The following is a 16,246-nucleotide window of genomic DNA, read 5'->3' as shown; positions in this document are numbered from 1 at the left end:
ATAAGATACCAAATGGATGAGGTAGGTTTGACTGCCTAGCAATTGCATACCAGGAAAAGCTTAATACAAAAACCGAGTGGTGGTCTCATGTGACCCTGAGTGTTGCAGGCATTCTGATGAAAAGGAGAAAATTTTGTTAGTCATTGCAAGAAGAAAGCATCTGTTGAATTTGCTGCAGAGGGAAGTAGAAATCCCAGGTGATGTCTAAAATATGATGTGAGCTACAATCAAAATGATCGGCCAATGGATATTAGGGGACATTTAATAGACTTGTTTGGGCTTGAACTGAATTTAAGACAGTTGTTAAGTGATGTTTTGGATTTTAATGGACAGAAAGATATGCTTGGAAGAGACAGAGAGAAAGAATGTGTGTTAAGAAAGTAAGTTACATTTCAGTCTGCAGATAAGATCACTCATAAGAAGAAAAAAGGGAGAATAACAGAGGGCAGCAGAGAAGTATGAAGAATATTTTGATTATAGATCATCTGTAGTCTAGGTTGCATTCTTTGGGGTAGGCGTGTGAAACTATCTCTTGTCCTCAGAATCAGAGATGAATGCCAATTGATACATTAATACAGATCAAGGAATAATAATCCATTAATACTGATCAAGGACCAGTTATTTTGTGCGAGTTCAACGTTACACCACGACCTTAAGAGCTCCAGCAACTATAACTGAAGAGAACAGTGACAAATGGCACTGGGTAAATTCATTCCTTAGGAAGTTATTCATCAGCTTAGGTTTGGGAAGGCTACTGTGATCCCAATTAGGAGAAGGGTTTGCAAGAAATATAATCACATCTGACCAATATTTCAAAGATCTGCTCGGAAGGTGCTTGGGGTGCTTAGATGTATAGAGAGTAATAGGTACTCTCCCTCACACTAACATCATCAATCATCATGATACACATCATAAAAACCAGAGCAAGGATGAGAGATGAATAATACATCAATTTGATAATGTTTGTCTGATAATATAATTTAGAAAGAAAAAACTGATCGTTTACTAATAACTTTTAACTGAAGGCTACATAACTTGTGTCTTCTTCAACAAATTTACCTTTTAATTGAAACATTTGCAAAGGAAATGAACTTACTATCCAATAAATATGTTCAACATAAAAATGGGCTTAAATCATGTCTTATTGCTCATGTCACAGATCATATATTTACATTAAACCCTCTTTTTTAGGTTTTCAAAAATTAAACCCAGCAATTAATCCTAGGGTTGTGAGTGTATTTCAAATATTTGTGCATTTGAGGTAGATATGCTAAGGATATAAAGGATCAAGATCAAAGTTTCTATAGTCTAGCCAGTTCATGTGTAGCAAATGCAAACTTGAAAACTTTTTAAGGATTGACATGCTCTATTTCAGGGTTACATAAATGATTGGTCTTGATTTACAACTTTTCTAAAATAGATTTCACTAAGAACGAGTATGAATGTCATAAATATGAATAACTGGGGTAAAACCTACAAAACCTAAAACCATATAGTTTTATATAGGCCTTCAGATGGAAGACACAATTGTAGCTTTCTTGGTAGTTATTAATTCCACAAACATGCTTACATTGCCTAGTTAGTACATGCATTTGTCTTCAGTATCTACGTTGGAATTACATTCCATTAAAGCAATACATACATGCTAGACAGCACATTTTGGGACAATTATTATACTACTTACACTGCTGATATTATTCAGCTTTTGGCTTATTGTGTTCTTAGGTTACCTAAGCTAATTATCATCACTTAGAAGGTGCTAAAAGCACAGTATCACTGTGTATGTACATCTAGCAGACTAGAATTGCCATATATGAAATGAAAAGTTAGAGCTTATAAGGCTATGAATATGTTCTCTATGTCTTTTTCATTTACCATTTAGCTGATAATCTTATGGTATGGTCTTATGATAGCCTGTATTCATAAATATTTTAAATAAATATGGTACAAATGAGATAAAAATCAGGGGCTAGGTGGTAGCATCTAATTTTAACTCGGAATAGAAGTCTTGGTTTCTGTCTGGCCCTAATATTAAGACTTCAGAAGGAATAAACAGACATCTACCGATGGACAGTACCTCTGGATTTTCATAAGCATTAAGATTTCTGGTTTTTCATGGCTGTTAATAGAATTTCATTATATCCTCTAGGACAGATTTTTACCTTTTTTTTTTAAACCGTAACAATATTCAGCACTATAATTATGGAGTCGACAGTTATAGTCATAGCTTTAGCATTAAGTGACTTGCGCTGTTTTCTAGTAATATCAGGGATTCAGTGTTTCTGTTCAGAATATCTTCTTCAAGATCACAAAAAAATCCGTGGCTATAATAGAAGGCACTTTCTGAGAATTTATAAATAAATCTCTTCTGTTCATTTATGATTTTAAATGAAGATAAACAAATTTTGCAGCTAACTGTCCATCAGCTACCAAGCTACCAAGTATTTCATTTATCTTATATAATATCTGTACAGGGCACTCATTAAACTTTCTGTGTGATTAAAACTCATGGACTTTTTCTTTTTATAAACTGATTTTTAAAGGCATTTCTCTTGCCATTAGTCATTCTATTTCCTCTTCCTTAGATCCTAATGTTCTATTAGAGAACGCAACAGTCAGCTCAGGTCTGTTTCAAAATGACTGATGTTTCCCATTTATGTGAGAGGAACAGAGGCGCTTTGTTCTTATCAAAATGGCAACTGCCTCTATTGTGCTCTAGCCGAAGGAATCCTGTAGTATTTATAAAGTCTGGCCATGGCAGTCATGCGGAAAGAGGATGAGTCCTCACAAGTTTCTCAATAAGCAACGATTTTAGGAAACAACCGCTGAAAGAAGATAAGCATTAAGTTATACAAAATAATGACAGTATTTCCAGGGATTTTTTGTTTGGTCGTGGTTTTTTTTTTAACTATTTCACATTACGAGGTCTAGTTATCAAATAACACAAATAGCAAATACCACCATCACTCAATTAAATTCTGCTCTACAAGTATGGCCACAATTATGTACTCATCATACTTACAAAAGTGTAATAAAGAACAGATAATTTTCTATACTTTTCTCATATATTCTCATATCTATTCTATTTTGCTTTCTTTACTGTTAATTCTGCACCTCCTGAGTTAACAGTGAGTGTGTTGAGGATATTTACACATTCCTGTAGTGCTTTTTACCCGTGTTAGCCATATACATTCTCAATGTTGATTCAACTCCATTTTAATTGCAGAAATTCTAAAACTCTTTATATGTACTTTTTTTTTTTTTTTAAATATAAATCACTATGATACAAAGCTATCAATTTCTCATTTAAAAAGATAATTCCTGAGTTGGGGATTCATACAATGAACAAGCCAATTATTTTATACTCAGAAATACTGATATACTGACACATACCTTGACTTTTTCTAAGTGATCCTGCAGAGAGTCAATTAGCAGATCCCCCACTGGCTGCCAGGATCCCTTGAACACTTCAGCCTGGCGTAGTTTCAGGTCCAGTTCATCCATCGCCTCTTGAAGGCCCTGAAGTCTTTCAAGAGCATCATCTATCTTCTTTTGCCAATCAGCAGACTGTAGATTCAGCTTATCCCACTCAGTTCTGACCTCATCTGCTTGCCTTTGGAGAAGTTTAGTGACATTGTGGGCCCTTTCCTCAGGTGACAGCTCTAAATGTGAAAGTCAAGAGGCTTTTAAGACATACTCTGCCTTAGAAGAAAAATAATTGCCATCTGGGTAAGTTCAAAGCTCAGTAAGAAACTATTCATAACTAAAGACACCTGTGAAATTTATTTTATTAATGTATTCTCATTTGAATATCTCTTTAAAAATGTAAATCTTGCCACCATATAAATCACCACTGTGTACATTTAAGTAGATGAAAGAATTTTTAAACGTGCAAAGTGTAGCTAAGAGCTGTGTTCTGATTCAGCAAAATAGTTCTGCACATACATAAATATTAATCATTGTGAATCTTTTGCTGCAACTGAGTGGATTTGGGAGCTTCTGTAGTACTGAGACTACAAGTTGAATTTCAGGTTAAATTGCAGCTTTCAGACCTCAAATGGGCCCACAGTTATAGATAGGTCCTGGAGGTTTAAAGCCAGTTTCAAAATCTGCTTATAAATATGCATGTCTGTTTAGTGCCACAGTGTTCAGAAGGATGGCTAAGGGTTTCTTTCATCTGTATTTTTAGCTTAGTTTCTGAATACCGACATGCAGCTTGCCATGTAAAAGGAATGCTTTCACAGCGGCTGGCAGAATTTATTTAATCATTGCTGATCATCACTGATCTTTCCAGCAATGTATTACCCTGCTTTTTCCTCAGTTACCTCTTGGTTCTGGGTAGAGCTTCTCCAGTCCCTCCACAGGCTGCTCTGCTAAGAAGATTCGCACAGTCTCAAGCGCACTCCTGATAACGGGTTCTTTTGTTTTCAGCTCCCTCTTGAAAGTCTGAGAGATGAAACAAAATTATTGTAAGTGGATATATAATAAAATACTGAGTGCTAGCCCTTGTTTTTGTCAACTTAAGAACACAATTTCTAACAACAGCTTCCATGTGTGTATTACAAGTAGCTATTAAAAAAAAAATATGTAAAAGAGATAATCAGCTTTTGCTTAACCTGAAATCACATTTCAAAGGAGTAAATGTACTGCCAACATGCTGCAAAGTACTCAGGGTTGCTGATAAAATTTTCACTGTAGGAGGGATCCATTTTGTTCATTAACATGAGGGTCAACTCCAAAACTGAGCTGCAAGAGGCAAGGCTTGGGCTGGCTCTCTGTTGGACCGCACCAGCATAGCTGATGGTTCTTGAAAATAAGATTTACCAGAATGTGAAGGAAAACTCAATATGTCTCATAGATACCACTTTGCTACTGCTGCTGGCAACTATTGTAAGGGGGGTGCGGGGAAGGACTTATGGGTATTGACATGTTAACCCATAACAATTAGTAACGAAAAAAATTCCAATGTATTAAATCGGAACACTCTCTTCTAGCAGTGGTGTAGATGCATCTCTTCCAAAATTACATGAACTGAGATTTATGAAATGTATAATCAAGGAAAGGTGAAAATTCAGAAATACCACCTAGCCTAGATGTAGGCATGCCTGAGTAAAAATTAAGGGCAGAAAGTAGTCCTTCTGAAATAGTTAATGCCTAGTTGCTCTAATCAGTATTTATTATCAATTTCTATATCTTTACGTGTAACATTTCTCAGTGGTACGTTCTGCTCCTTTTCAGATCAAGTGTATTTCTCCCTTTCATCTCGTTCTTTCCTGTTGCGCTTTGTGGCACCTGTCTCCTTTCTTGCCTTTTCTTCCTCTTTCCTATTTGCAATTTTTATCCTCCAGCAACAGCCCCTTTTACTATCTCTCTTCTATTCCCTGCTTTTAAAATGACAGTAAGTAAGATTCTCAAGATTGGTATTTGAACTCTTGGTAGGCTACTGAAAGTATACGTATCTCAGGTTGGTGGGTTTTGATTTTGGGGGGGGGGGGTCATTTGGGTTTTTGGGGGAGTTTTTTTTTGGGGGGGTGGTTTGGGTTTTGGGGATTTTTTTGTTAAAGAGAGTTAAGATTCCATTAATCTGAATCCAAATGTTCACCGCACAAAAATGCAGATGAAACCTGGCCTGTGGGTTGCATGTTGCATTGGGTCTTTTGCATGTTGTATTAAATTTATTCAAATGGTCCTTACCACTGTTTTATTTCAATATTTTATTCTCTATTTATGAAAAAATATTGAATGCACACTGTTTTCAAGTAGCATAGAGGTAAAATACAAAGATAATTATAGTGCAGTAAAACACAAAACACAATACTGCAAAAAGAAGAGCCACATGCCATAAGTGGAAAACAGATATTTCACTCCAGGGATTAGAAAATTCTTTTTACAACACAGGCATTATATATGCTTCTTACATAATAAATTCAGCAATTCAGTTAAATTAATTATTAAACAAAATTTGGGTTTCTATGCAAACTAATGAAAAATTATAAATTCAATATTAAAAAGTTCATTACACTTTGAATTATGTTTGATATGAAATGCTCTGTACAGGAAATACCTAACAGAACTAATGAGAATCACACCTTCAGTTTATACTATGAGCACTCACAGGTAAAAAATTCTTAATTTCTGGAAAGTAAACTTAAGGAAATGACTACTATTATTCTATTATAAATATTTAAATAAACTTTTTATTAAGTGGTCAAGAACTGATCATAAGGTTTGTAATTGTGAATCAGGAAAGCCCTTTAGCAAAGTGTGCTTTCTTGAAGGAAAAAACAAAGTAAAAATATTAATTTTCTGTCACGGACATCAATGGGACTGGGATCCTTTCATAGAGTGTATCTGCTGTCATAAGGCACTCTATTGTTTGATTAATATCTGTGATAAATGTTTTAAACAATCACGTTGACCTTAAAAACCAACACTGATTTTCACAAATACAGGAGAGTACTGTATGTTAGCAAGTAAACTACCATTAGACATTGCTCTGCATAAAAACTGAGTGGGGATTACTCCAGGGTTAAAACTTTTTAACTTAGGCATTTTTAGGTTTAGAAATTTTTATAATTCATACTTGACTCTTGCATGAAGTGCAATGGAAAGAGGAAATATAATAAGCCTTTTTCGTGCCTCCAAATGAGGAAAATCTATCCCTTTAATTAGCCTTTGTGCTCACCTCACATTACATCAATGTATCCCTCTAGAGAGTGGCAGGTCTGCAGCTCAAGTAAGCCAGCAGGTAGCATAACTTAAAATGTTCACCCATGGAATGTGAGCTTTGTTCTCATCTGATAATGTTAACAGTGACATCAACAGTCATACTGGTTTTTAAACATTACAACTGTATAATGGCTTAAAGATATAATATGTTTTATAAATGTCTCCAAAGACAAATTATTTCTCAGAAACGTTTATGCCCGTAACCATTCAAACAGGAGGCACATGCACAAAGGTCTGCTCTGCCCACACACACCAAGAGCAGGAAGGAGTCACAGATATTCCAGAGGAACACAGAACAACACCAACTTAAAGGGTACTTAAAAGCCAGAAATGCCTTTAAATTGTGTGTTTGGGAATGAGTAGTACTGCTGTATGGAGTGCTGCTGCTGTAGTCAGGTCAACCCTAGCTATGCGCATGTACGAACAATGAGAAGGACACAAAATACCTTCTTTCAGCTTCTACTGCTTTTGCATAAAACCATAGCAACCACATACACCTAGTGGTATTATATTTCCAAAAGAGGGTTAAAGCCACATTCCTCCAATATCTCTTGTGCAACAGAACAAGGTTTAACATAATCAGATATGCATACTGCATCCCATAAAGTGTGTGAGCAGGAATCATATCTATCTTCTCAAAACAACAGAAAAATGCTAATGGGAACTTTCTGACTTTGTATGTTTTGTATTTAGTCACAAACAAAAAGAGTCTCTTTCTCTTTTATTAAAGGAAAACAGTGAGCCAATATGTTAAATGTTTTTTTTTCCTATTTTTCCCTTCTGGATGTTGGAGCTGGTGGTATACTCTGTAAATCCTGAGTTTTAGAATAGTACACAGTATGGTGTTAAGATCTATCCACAATCCTCGTTGCCTTCCCTAGTTTTGATCTGCAGACCTCTACCAAGTAAGTTAAAATATGTTTCCGTTTAAGAAATTTAAAAAGGAGAGAATGAAAAAACCCTGAGAGTGAAGCAGTAGCACAGAACAGCATTCAAAACAATGAATGTTCATTTCATACTATCCCGTTCCAAAAAATGTTATTATTGTATGAAGATAAAGCCAGCTTTTCTGATTAAAGTTTTGTTGTGAAATATGTACACACTACCAATAAAAACCATAAGGTAGCAATAAATGACATTGTCTCTTCTTTTGGGAAAAAAAAAAAAAATCTATCTAGAGCTCTGACAAATACATCTTTATAATAAACAGACCATAATTGAAAGCAGAATTAGCCTAAATGAATGTCTAATTTACAGCTAATGATTTCAGGCTAATTTTATTGAATTCCTTAACTTCTTCCACACTTTGTGGTGACTGGAGAGGAAATCGAACGTGCATAATGTATGACCTGACAAAAAAACAAGTAAACTACTTTATTTAAACATCTCTATTTGTCATCAACACTAAAGCAGTAAGAGCATTCTGTCCACCATTTTAATAATGCATATATTGATCAGCTTATCTCAGACCTCTCCTACCTCCTCATGGGTGTCCTTAAATCTCTTTAGAATGAGAAACACAGATTGTTTAAATCAAAAGATGAGAATATAATGAGAAGAGAGTTGCATTAGTAAAACTAAAATTAATCTCTGTTATTAGAAGATTTTTTTTTGCTTTTAATGAATTTTAAAGAGAAAGAGTACAATTAAATTAATTCAAGATGTTTCCCAACCAGAATGCTTTATAAAAACGGGTTTTGACCTCAATTTCAAAAAGTAGTTATCAACTGTGCCACCAGAAAAGGTGAGTGTGTTGAAGCAGAAATTATACTCCTTCTTAGGCACTGTTGCTATAGATTTCATGTGAAAGGGTTTCCAGGGAATTGTTAATAATTAACCTCCATATTCATAAATGCTATTTATGCTGTTAATATAATCACTACACAGAAGATGTGGCAACTCTTAAAAGAATGCGATGCCTAAGTTACTTAACTGAGATGAACAGTAACATGTACACAGTTATTAATATGATTTCAATAAAACATCATTATGACACAGTAAAACAAAGAAAATGGAAAGACAAGTAAATAATGTTTTGATGAACAACAGTATTTTTTATCATTGTCTAAACTCCCTACACTCACATTCTAAGACTTTGGCATAGACACAATTTCTTCAGATGCCAAAAATCGACAAAATGACCCACTATATATATAAGTTCAAACAAATAGCAGTTATGTGGGTGTACTTGGGATAAATTCCAAATTGCCTTGTCTAAAAGCACCTCACACTTATAACGCAACAATGATTTTGACTGCATGGATATCTCTTTTCTCAGTTGAGTTCAAGCTCTCCTCTGGCATAGATTCAACCATTTGAAATTTTCATCTGAATCCTACTCTTAAAAATTTTAAAGCCCATCTTGGCAACTAGGAGCACTCTAATGACAAGAACCAACTTCTTTTCATCTCTGCTGTGAATGTCTGAGGTATTCCAGATGGTCTTCCAAAAGATAGAGAGGTTAAATATGTTTGTTATGCTTTAAATTACATCCTTAAGGGGAAAAAAAAAAAATCAGCTTGTAATATTGCTTTAGAAAAAGGATTCAGGCATAAAATTGTGTTTGCATTCATCATGCCATTTCTGAAGGGCAATCAGTTAAACTGCGTATAAATAATGTTCCCCTGCCAAGGCTTTTTCTCTTCTCCAGAGAAGAACTTACCTGGGTTCACTGCTGGCTTTACCTGGCAAAAACAATTCTTCACAGAAGGAAAGACATTGTACTGACATAGGAAGACCAAAGCTGGAAGTTTGGGTCATTTAAAAGATTGGTCAGAGAAGGTAGAGACTGAGCTTGTTTACTGAAGACTGATTTCCAGAACTGACACTCAGGAGAACAAAATGAACAATCAGCAGATTCTTTTTCTCAAGACCAAAATTCAACTACTCTTTACTTTCACATCCAACACTCTGAGAGCTAAGTTTTGTTCTTAAGCAGGGGCCCAAAACTCTTGAAAAAACCCAACTTTCCAGCACTGTGCTCCAGTTTTAAGTTATCTACTTCTATACTTGTGATGCAAGCCTTTTTAAAAAGCATTTTTCTTATGGTAAGAAATGAGCTAAGCTGTTCATTCGGATACAGCCTTCGTATGTCTGCTTCTTTAAAGGAATCTTTTAGAGAAACAGAAAGCCCATAGTGTCCAGGGGAAAAAAAATACAGCAGAAAACCACTGAGATGCAAACAGACTTTTGTCAAAGACAACGTGAAGTCAACACAGTTCTGCACTGATTGTTTTTCCCTCCTTCTCTGTAAGAGATCTTTGAAGAGCAGACAGGGTAACCTAGTTTCAAGGATGCAAGAAAGGCCTTGCATTTAACTACAGAAGTGCTACAGAACGGGAAAAAAAGAAGCCATGTTTCTAAAAGGAACTAAAATGTTCTAGCTTTGATACTAGACACGACGACCAAAGATTTGTGTCTGTATGTATCTGCATGTGACAGAGAAGATAATAAAAGAGGAGAATTGAGGAGGAGTTCTATTTTGTGAAGTCACTTTGCACCTGTTCTTTGCACCTTATTTTTATGCAACACTTGTCCCTAAGAGTTTTAAACACTTCAGTTAAAATTTTATAAGAAGCAATTTCTGTAGATGAAAAAAATTATTTCTCTGATCTAGGAGGAAAGGTAATATTTTCAAATACTCAGATATTATTCAGATGACAAAAGTTTCACTGTAACAATCCTACACAAATCCTTCTCTAAGTCTTGCTTTGGCTCAAGAGTTGTCTTTGGATAAAGGGTTTGAGTTAACGTCATGCTGAGTTAAAGCAACATCTGTATTGTTTCTTTCATCCTGATGTTCTGGATGGGCTTTAAAAATACTTTATGGAAGTTGCTACAGACAGCTGGCTAGAATGGACCTCAAGCATTTCATATATCTTAACTTTGACAGAGGGAAAGGTAAAAAGGGATGGTGGCGCTCCATAAAGTCATGGATGTTTTGGCCTTGCTGTTTCTGCGATAGTGCTTGAAGTCCAAAGTAAAGTTTTGTATGAAAGTCACATCCTCTATATCACATCTGCAGAAGGAAGGCCTAGGAAATGCGACCAAGCTGCCCCCTGCAGCAAAGCATTATATTATCTTAGAAAAGCATTGCACAATAACAGTGAGATGTTTTTTGTTCATCCTTCTCTTTGGTTTTCTTGGCCATTAGGTAGGCCCATGAGAAACTGTATTGCCACTACTTCCCATCAGTCTGCTACTGTAGACAAATGCCTCTGCCTATGCCAAGAGCCAAGCCTGGTTGTATATGATACTTCCAGAGTTTTCACAAACTCAGGGTTCCAAATAACTTAAAGCAGCAAGATATGTCATGTTCTCTTTCCAAACTTGATCTTCTCACTATTTATTCTCAAATGTGTCCTTCAGCATGAAGCAGGACAATCTGTTAGAGCAATACTTATAATACAGCTACCTGATGAATGGAGAAAACACAGGTATTCCAGATCCAATTTCATTTTTCAGTACCATTTCACATTTCTCCATTAAGAAATAAAATGAGAGATTTAGGAACTTCAGAAACAATACCTTTTGTGGCAAGTTTCGCAAATCTGAAAGTTACATATATGAAGCACAATCCTTTGAGAGGGCAATCACTGGTTTTGGAATATTCTCTTCTCATGGTATCAAGTTGTCTGACTGACAATTTAAATTATTCAATAGAAAATACATTTGTTCGAAATAACTTTGCCATAAGAATTCCCTGATGACACTAGTATAAACGATGGACAGTTACAGTCAGGTATCACAATAGTTTCATGATGCACATAGTTGTGCATTAGGGCTGATATCAGCTACACTTTTCACAAACGTTCCCAACAATCAATAACAAAATACGAATTCAAAAAGTACACATGAAGTTTAAGTGCCTGATCTAGAAAAAAAATTTAGAAGTATATATTTAATTCTCAAATAATATTAGGCTAGTCTTTCTTCTGGCCATGAAAACTAGCTGTCTGTGATAGGTCTACAAAAAGGCTGTGCTGCTTTTCAAAAAAGCCAAGCAGCTGGTAGTAAACACTCCCTACTCCAAAAGGCTGATTTTCTAACCAGTGTTTGAAACTTGTAGCTAGTACTCTCATGCAAGAAGTTCAGTTTTCATTGTCTCTCAAATGTATTGTAAAGGGTATCTTACTTTTTCCAACAAGGACTGTTTCATGCAGCACTAACCTGCAAAACAAAAAGCAATGACCAAATGATCATTTAAAAAAAAAAAAATCATACCCTATGTATATCATTCTGTTTCTGCACAGTGGGAAGATCTCCACCAATGGGTGCTTGCTGTTTTAATTCATCCTCCTTCAACTGCAGCCACGCCAAAAGTTCCTGAAGAGAGAGATGCAAACGCTTCCACTGGTCTGTACTGGCTTCCAAATGGGATCTGAAAGCATGTGTTAAATATAAGATATATTCAGGCACAGTGAAAATAAAAACTAAATTGGACAAGCTTATTTACTGAGAAAGATCCTAGCGTTTCATTAACGTAATGATTTTTAAATAGCTTCAGTAGCTTTGAATTAGATTCTGGCAATGCTGATTTAATTCTGGTTCCATGGTCTTGGCCTGAAACATCCGTTCTTTTCCCATCTCTTGGTTGTTTGGGGTTTTTTTTTCAGTTTTCCTCTTCAGCAGTGAGTAATAGCTATGTTCAATTGTCAGTCTCACTGTGCACAAATATTATGCAGGACGACCAAGAGAGTAACTTAGGATTACTAGGCAATTAATTAACTGAAATGTAGAGAGATGTTTTCAACTCAGAGAAGAGCAAGCGTTTCTCTAAACCACTACAGAAACCATTCGAACTCACATAAGATTCATGTGGTTGCTCACCTTTAAGATGAGAGAACCAATGCCATCATTTCCCAAAAAAGTAATGAGGAAATTGTTAAAGCAAATAGAATCCCTGTACACTACTCCAATGTCTGTGCGATTTGAACAGAGGTGTGAATTAAACTAATTGAATCCCTGGAAAAAAATAAAAGACATAATACTACTTTGTGCAAACAAGGTCTCCACCATAAGGACACCTAAATATTTCCTCTGTGTATGCACATATGTGTAAATGTGTTGGTTTTAATACTGGGATCAAGTATTGAGCCACTAATTTTCAGCAACTGTTTTCTGTGGAGAGAAAATATGTGACTGAAACATCACTGGACTGATCACATCTTCAATTTTGTTTATACCATAGATAAAGCACGCTAAAATTTTGTCTTTCTAGACTTATGAATATGCTATTTTTCTGTTGCTGGTGGGGAGGAAATTCCTAATTAACTTCTAGGCAACATAAGAATTCCTCTTAGTAATTCAAATCAAAAGCAGAATTACATGACAGTAAAGTGATAAAATGCACTGGAAAATAAAGACAGATCCTCTTTTATTTATATATTTTCTTTTTAACTTCCAGCTTTGTTCATATAACACTTCTCTTCTTTTTCAGTGATTGCACGTAAAATCACTTGTTATCTGACAGTGACTTCTACTCCTATACCTGATATAGGATGGTCTATAACAAAATGCGATAAATATGGTCTCAATGTTTTGCAGACCTTATTACTTAGTTTGGATATGGAAATGAGGAATTGCTGATGGTAAAGACAGTTGTGTTTCTTTGAAATGCTCTATGGATCCCGCCTTCTTTCCAACCTCTTACACCAGGCAAGGAAAGAGAAAGGAAAGGGACAGATTAGCCACAGGCTGACAGAAAGCTCAGCTGCTCTGGTGCTGATGGAAAATTTTCTCCTTTTTCAAACTTAAAGGCTATGTGGGAGACACATAAACCACGCTGCCTTTTGATCTCTGCTCTCACAAGGCAGCTGTGGGCTGGGGCAAAACTGCCTCACAGCAGGCGCTGCTGGGGGAGGCCAGCCCTGCAGGCCGTGAGGGCTGTGGAAGCCCCAGGATGCCTCTGAAAGCAGCGAGGGGGCAGAGAAGCCAGGATGTTGTATGGGGAGTTGCACGAGGCAACAGCTAGAGCAAGTTCCACAGGGCTTTTGGAGGGGACACAGTCAAGGAGCCAAGTTTCTGAGTCAGGTTAACTCCCGTCTCCCATGTTTACTGCAGCAAATGCAAGCTTCCGTCTCCTCCAGACAAGGCAGCAACTGGAGGCAAACACTAGGGTCTTCACTTCTTCCCTGCTTCCCCAGGTCTTGCTTTACAGGCAAAAAGTGGCGCAAAAAGAGTGACCCAAAGTGGTTTTGTTACTGCTGCTGTGTTCTGACCTTCCCTAGTTTGGTGAATGGTTTCCCTGAACCCATTCTGTTCTGCCCGTCTTTCAGCTTCGGGAATATATGTTTATGTATGTGCATCCTAGTGTACATTATATGCACACGCTCATATATTTATAGCTGTGTTCAAGTGTGTGCAGACAAAACAGATAAACTTTATGGACTTATCAGAATAAAAGAAAGGTAGTAATGGAAATGAACTTGGCTTCTCTTGATATCTACCATGTATTTTATCTAATGGATTTAGAAAAGAATGCCCACATAAGCCGAGCAACAGCATGGGTCTTCTATTTCAGCAGACCAAAACTTATGCTTAATGAGGAGATGTATGGGACTGCTGCCTGGGGAGCATTGCATGTTTCTGTTCTCATACCTCTTTTGCATAAGCATTGCTAGTTATGATGAAACCCATTCCATAGTGCATGATGGAAAGAAGTAGCTCCACGCAGACAGACTGAGAATAGCCTGTTCATTCAGTCTGGTGGCCAGCAGCATTTAAATTAAATGTCTTAGAAGTTAAGAATTGTTTCTTCTCATAATCAGTAAGTTGTTGAACACCTTGAGCTTTTTAATGAAAGCAAATATTTTAGAGACAAGGTCTGTTGCTTTGAATGTTTAATGCAAGAACTCACTGTGACATAATTAGGGTTACTATTTCTGACTTGATTAATGGCAGCAATACACTGAACTGCAAAAACTGAAAGACAGAAAGTCCCATATATTTACTGATATTTGGCCAACTGATTGGGTTTTTTTATCTCAGACATTGCTGCATTTGGGCAAGTTCATGGGTAAAAGAAGAAAAAAAGCTCAGAGAGACCTTGAAGGGTTATATCCCTCTTCTTTTGCTCCTCAGAACAAAAAAAGGAGGAATTTGTCTCTCTTTTTCTTTAGCTACTAATATCTTTTCAACCTCACATCCTTCATTTATTTTTAATGACTGATGTTATGAAGATGGCTTTTGTCATTACACAGACTGACCTCCCTCAGGGCCTGAGATGAAAAAAGCTAATATTTCATACGTTATTTTGAAAAACACTTCTGCCTTTTGCTGTCTTCTGAACTACCACCAACTAACACACAGCAAGCAAGCAAATGAAAAAATGCCCAAGACTGAACGCAACGGAGCTGGGTTGCCTGTTGTAAAAGTCGTATTTCTGAAGAGAAGCTTCCTGGACAATAACTTTTGAAAAACAATCTTCAGTCCATTGAAGCCTGTACCTCTACTTCATCGCTTGTAACATAACCATTTATTATAGTTTTCCTTGCAAGGAGAAGCTTTTCCTCTCGTGACACTACCTATGGATTTCCTTTTACCCCTGGATTTTGTTAATTCTGTCCACTCTCCAGACATCAGCTAAAATCTTAAATAACGTGTCTTCTCATTTGCAAGGCTATTCTTAGTTTTGCACTGGAAATAGCAGCCTTAGAAATAAAGCTTATCATAAATATAGGTTATTTAATCACTTTCTTTCATGACTCATTGATAAGTCATACCCAGCTCTAGAAAAAGCCTACATTTAGAGGGGGTACAGTTACTGTTTAAACACGCTAATCTCTCCTTCTGTAATTACAAAACCTCATCATGTGCCTCAAATCCTAATCCCCTACTATCATTTTCACACCAAAAAAACCTAATCATTCTTACGAAGTTAAGCCAACATTCAAAATAGCACGAATCATCTCAAAATGGACAGAAATAGTGCTATCAGAAACAATATTAAACCCTTTTACTGGCAAAACACAGCAGCCCACCTTACACACCAACTGTAGGCTTTTGCATATGTTCAGATCCTACCTAATGTTTAGAGATTTCTTCCTAAGCTCGCTCCATCTGAGGTTCATGTTATCCAGACGTCTCTGCAATACGGCTGCATCCTCAGAGCCTTCCAAGGATCTCAGGATTTTCTGGCCATTTTCATCCAGGTTGTGGAAGATGTCAGTATGAGCATCGATTTCCGCCTGTAGTTCCTACAGAAGCAATAGAAAACAATATGTGTGATTTCTTACAAAATCATAGAAACTATCACTTCTCAAAAGAGGAGAAAAATCCTCAGTGTAATACAGAGTTAGCACAGATTTTGATTACTCCTTTTATGGCAATATCATGTACTAGATACCACGCATATTTCCCTTTCACGTGAAGGCCGTTTGCATTTTCTTCCATACAGAGCTTACTGAACAAAATTTAGAAAGTTAGAAGTCTAGCCTTTGACAGGCAACGAAGCAAGGACAAGATATATCTACCATGCTCATGAGGAAAGAAAAAACCCACAAAACCCTCAGGGTCT

At 36.4% G+C, this 16,246-nt stretch overlaps 1 protein-coding gene across 10 annotated transcripts in view; it reads right to left on the bottom strand.

Annotated features, from left to right (window-relative positions):
• The window catches only part of DMD (dystrophin), a 1,313,294-nt gene that overhangs the window by 183,478 nt on the left and 1,113,570 nt on the right, over positions 1-16,246 (bottom strand). For all 10 annotated transcript variants that reach the window (XM_054840966.1, XM_054843533.1, XM_054803063.1 and 7 more), the window contains 4 exons: positions 15,754-15,926; positions 11,953-12,109; positions 4,326-4,446; positions 3,394-3,662 (listed from right to left, as the gene is read on the bottom strand). In XM_054840966.1, coding sequence (XP_054696941.1) covers positions 3,394-3,662; positions 4,326-4,446; positions 11,953-12,109; positions 15,754-15,926 — 720 coding nt within the window. The remainder of the gene's footprint in view (positions 1-3,393; positions 3,663-4,325; positions 4,447-11,952; positions 12,110-15,753; positions 15,927-16,246) is intronic.

The sequence above is a fragment of the Grus americana genome, chromosome 1 (assembly GCF_028858705.1).
Source record: "Grus americana isolate bGruAme1 chromosome 1, bGruAme1.mat, whole genome shotgun sequence".
Classification (NCBI taxonomy): Eukaryota; Metazoa; Chordata; class Aves; order Gruiformes; family Gruidae; genus Grus; species Grus americana.
Note: the sequence above shows the minus strand (reverse complement) of the source record. Positions and strands in the feature narration are given on the sequence as shown.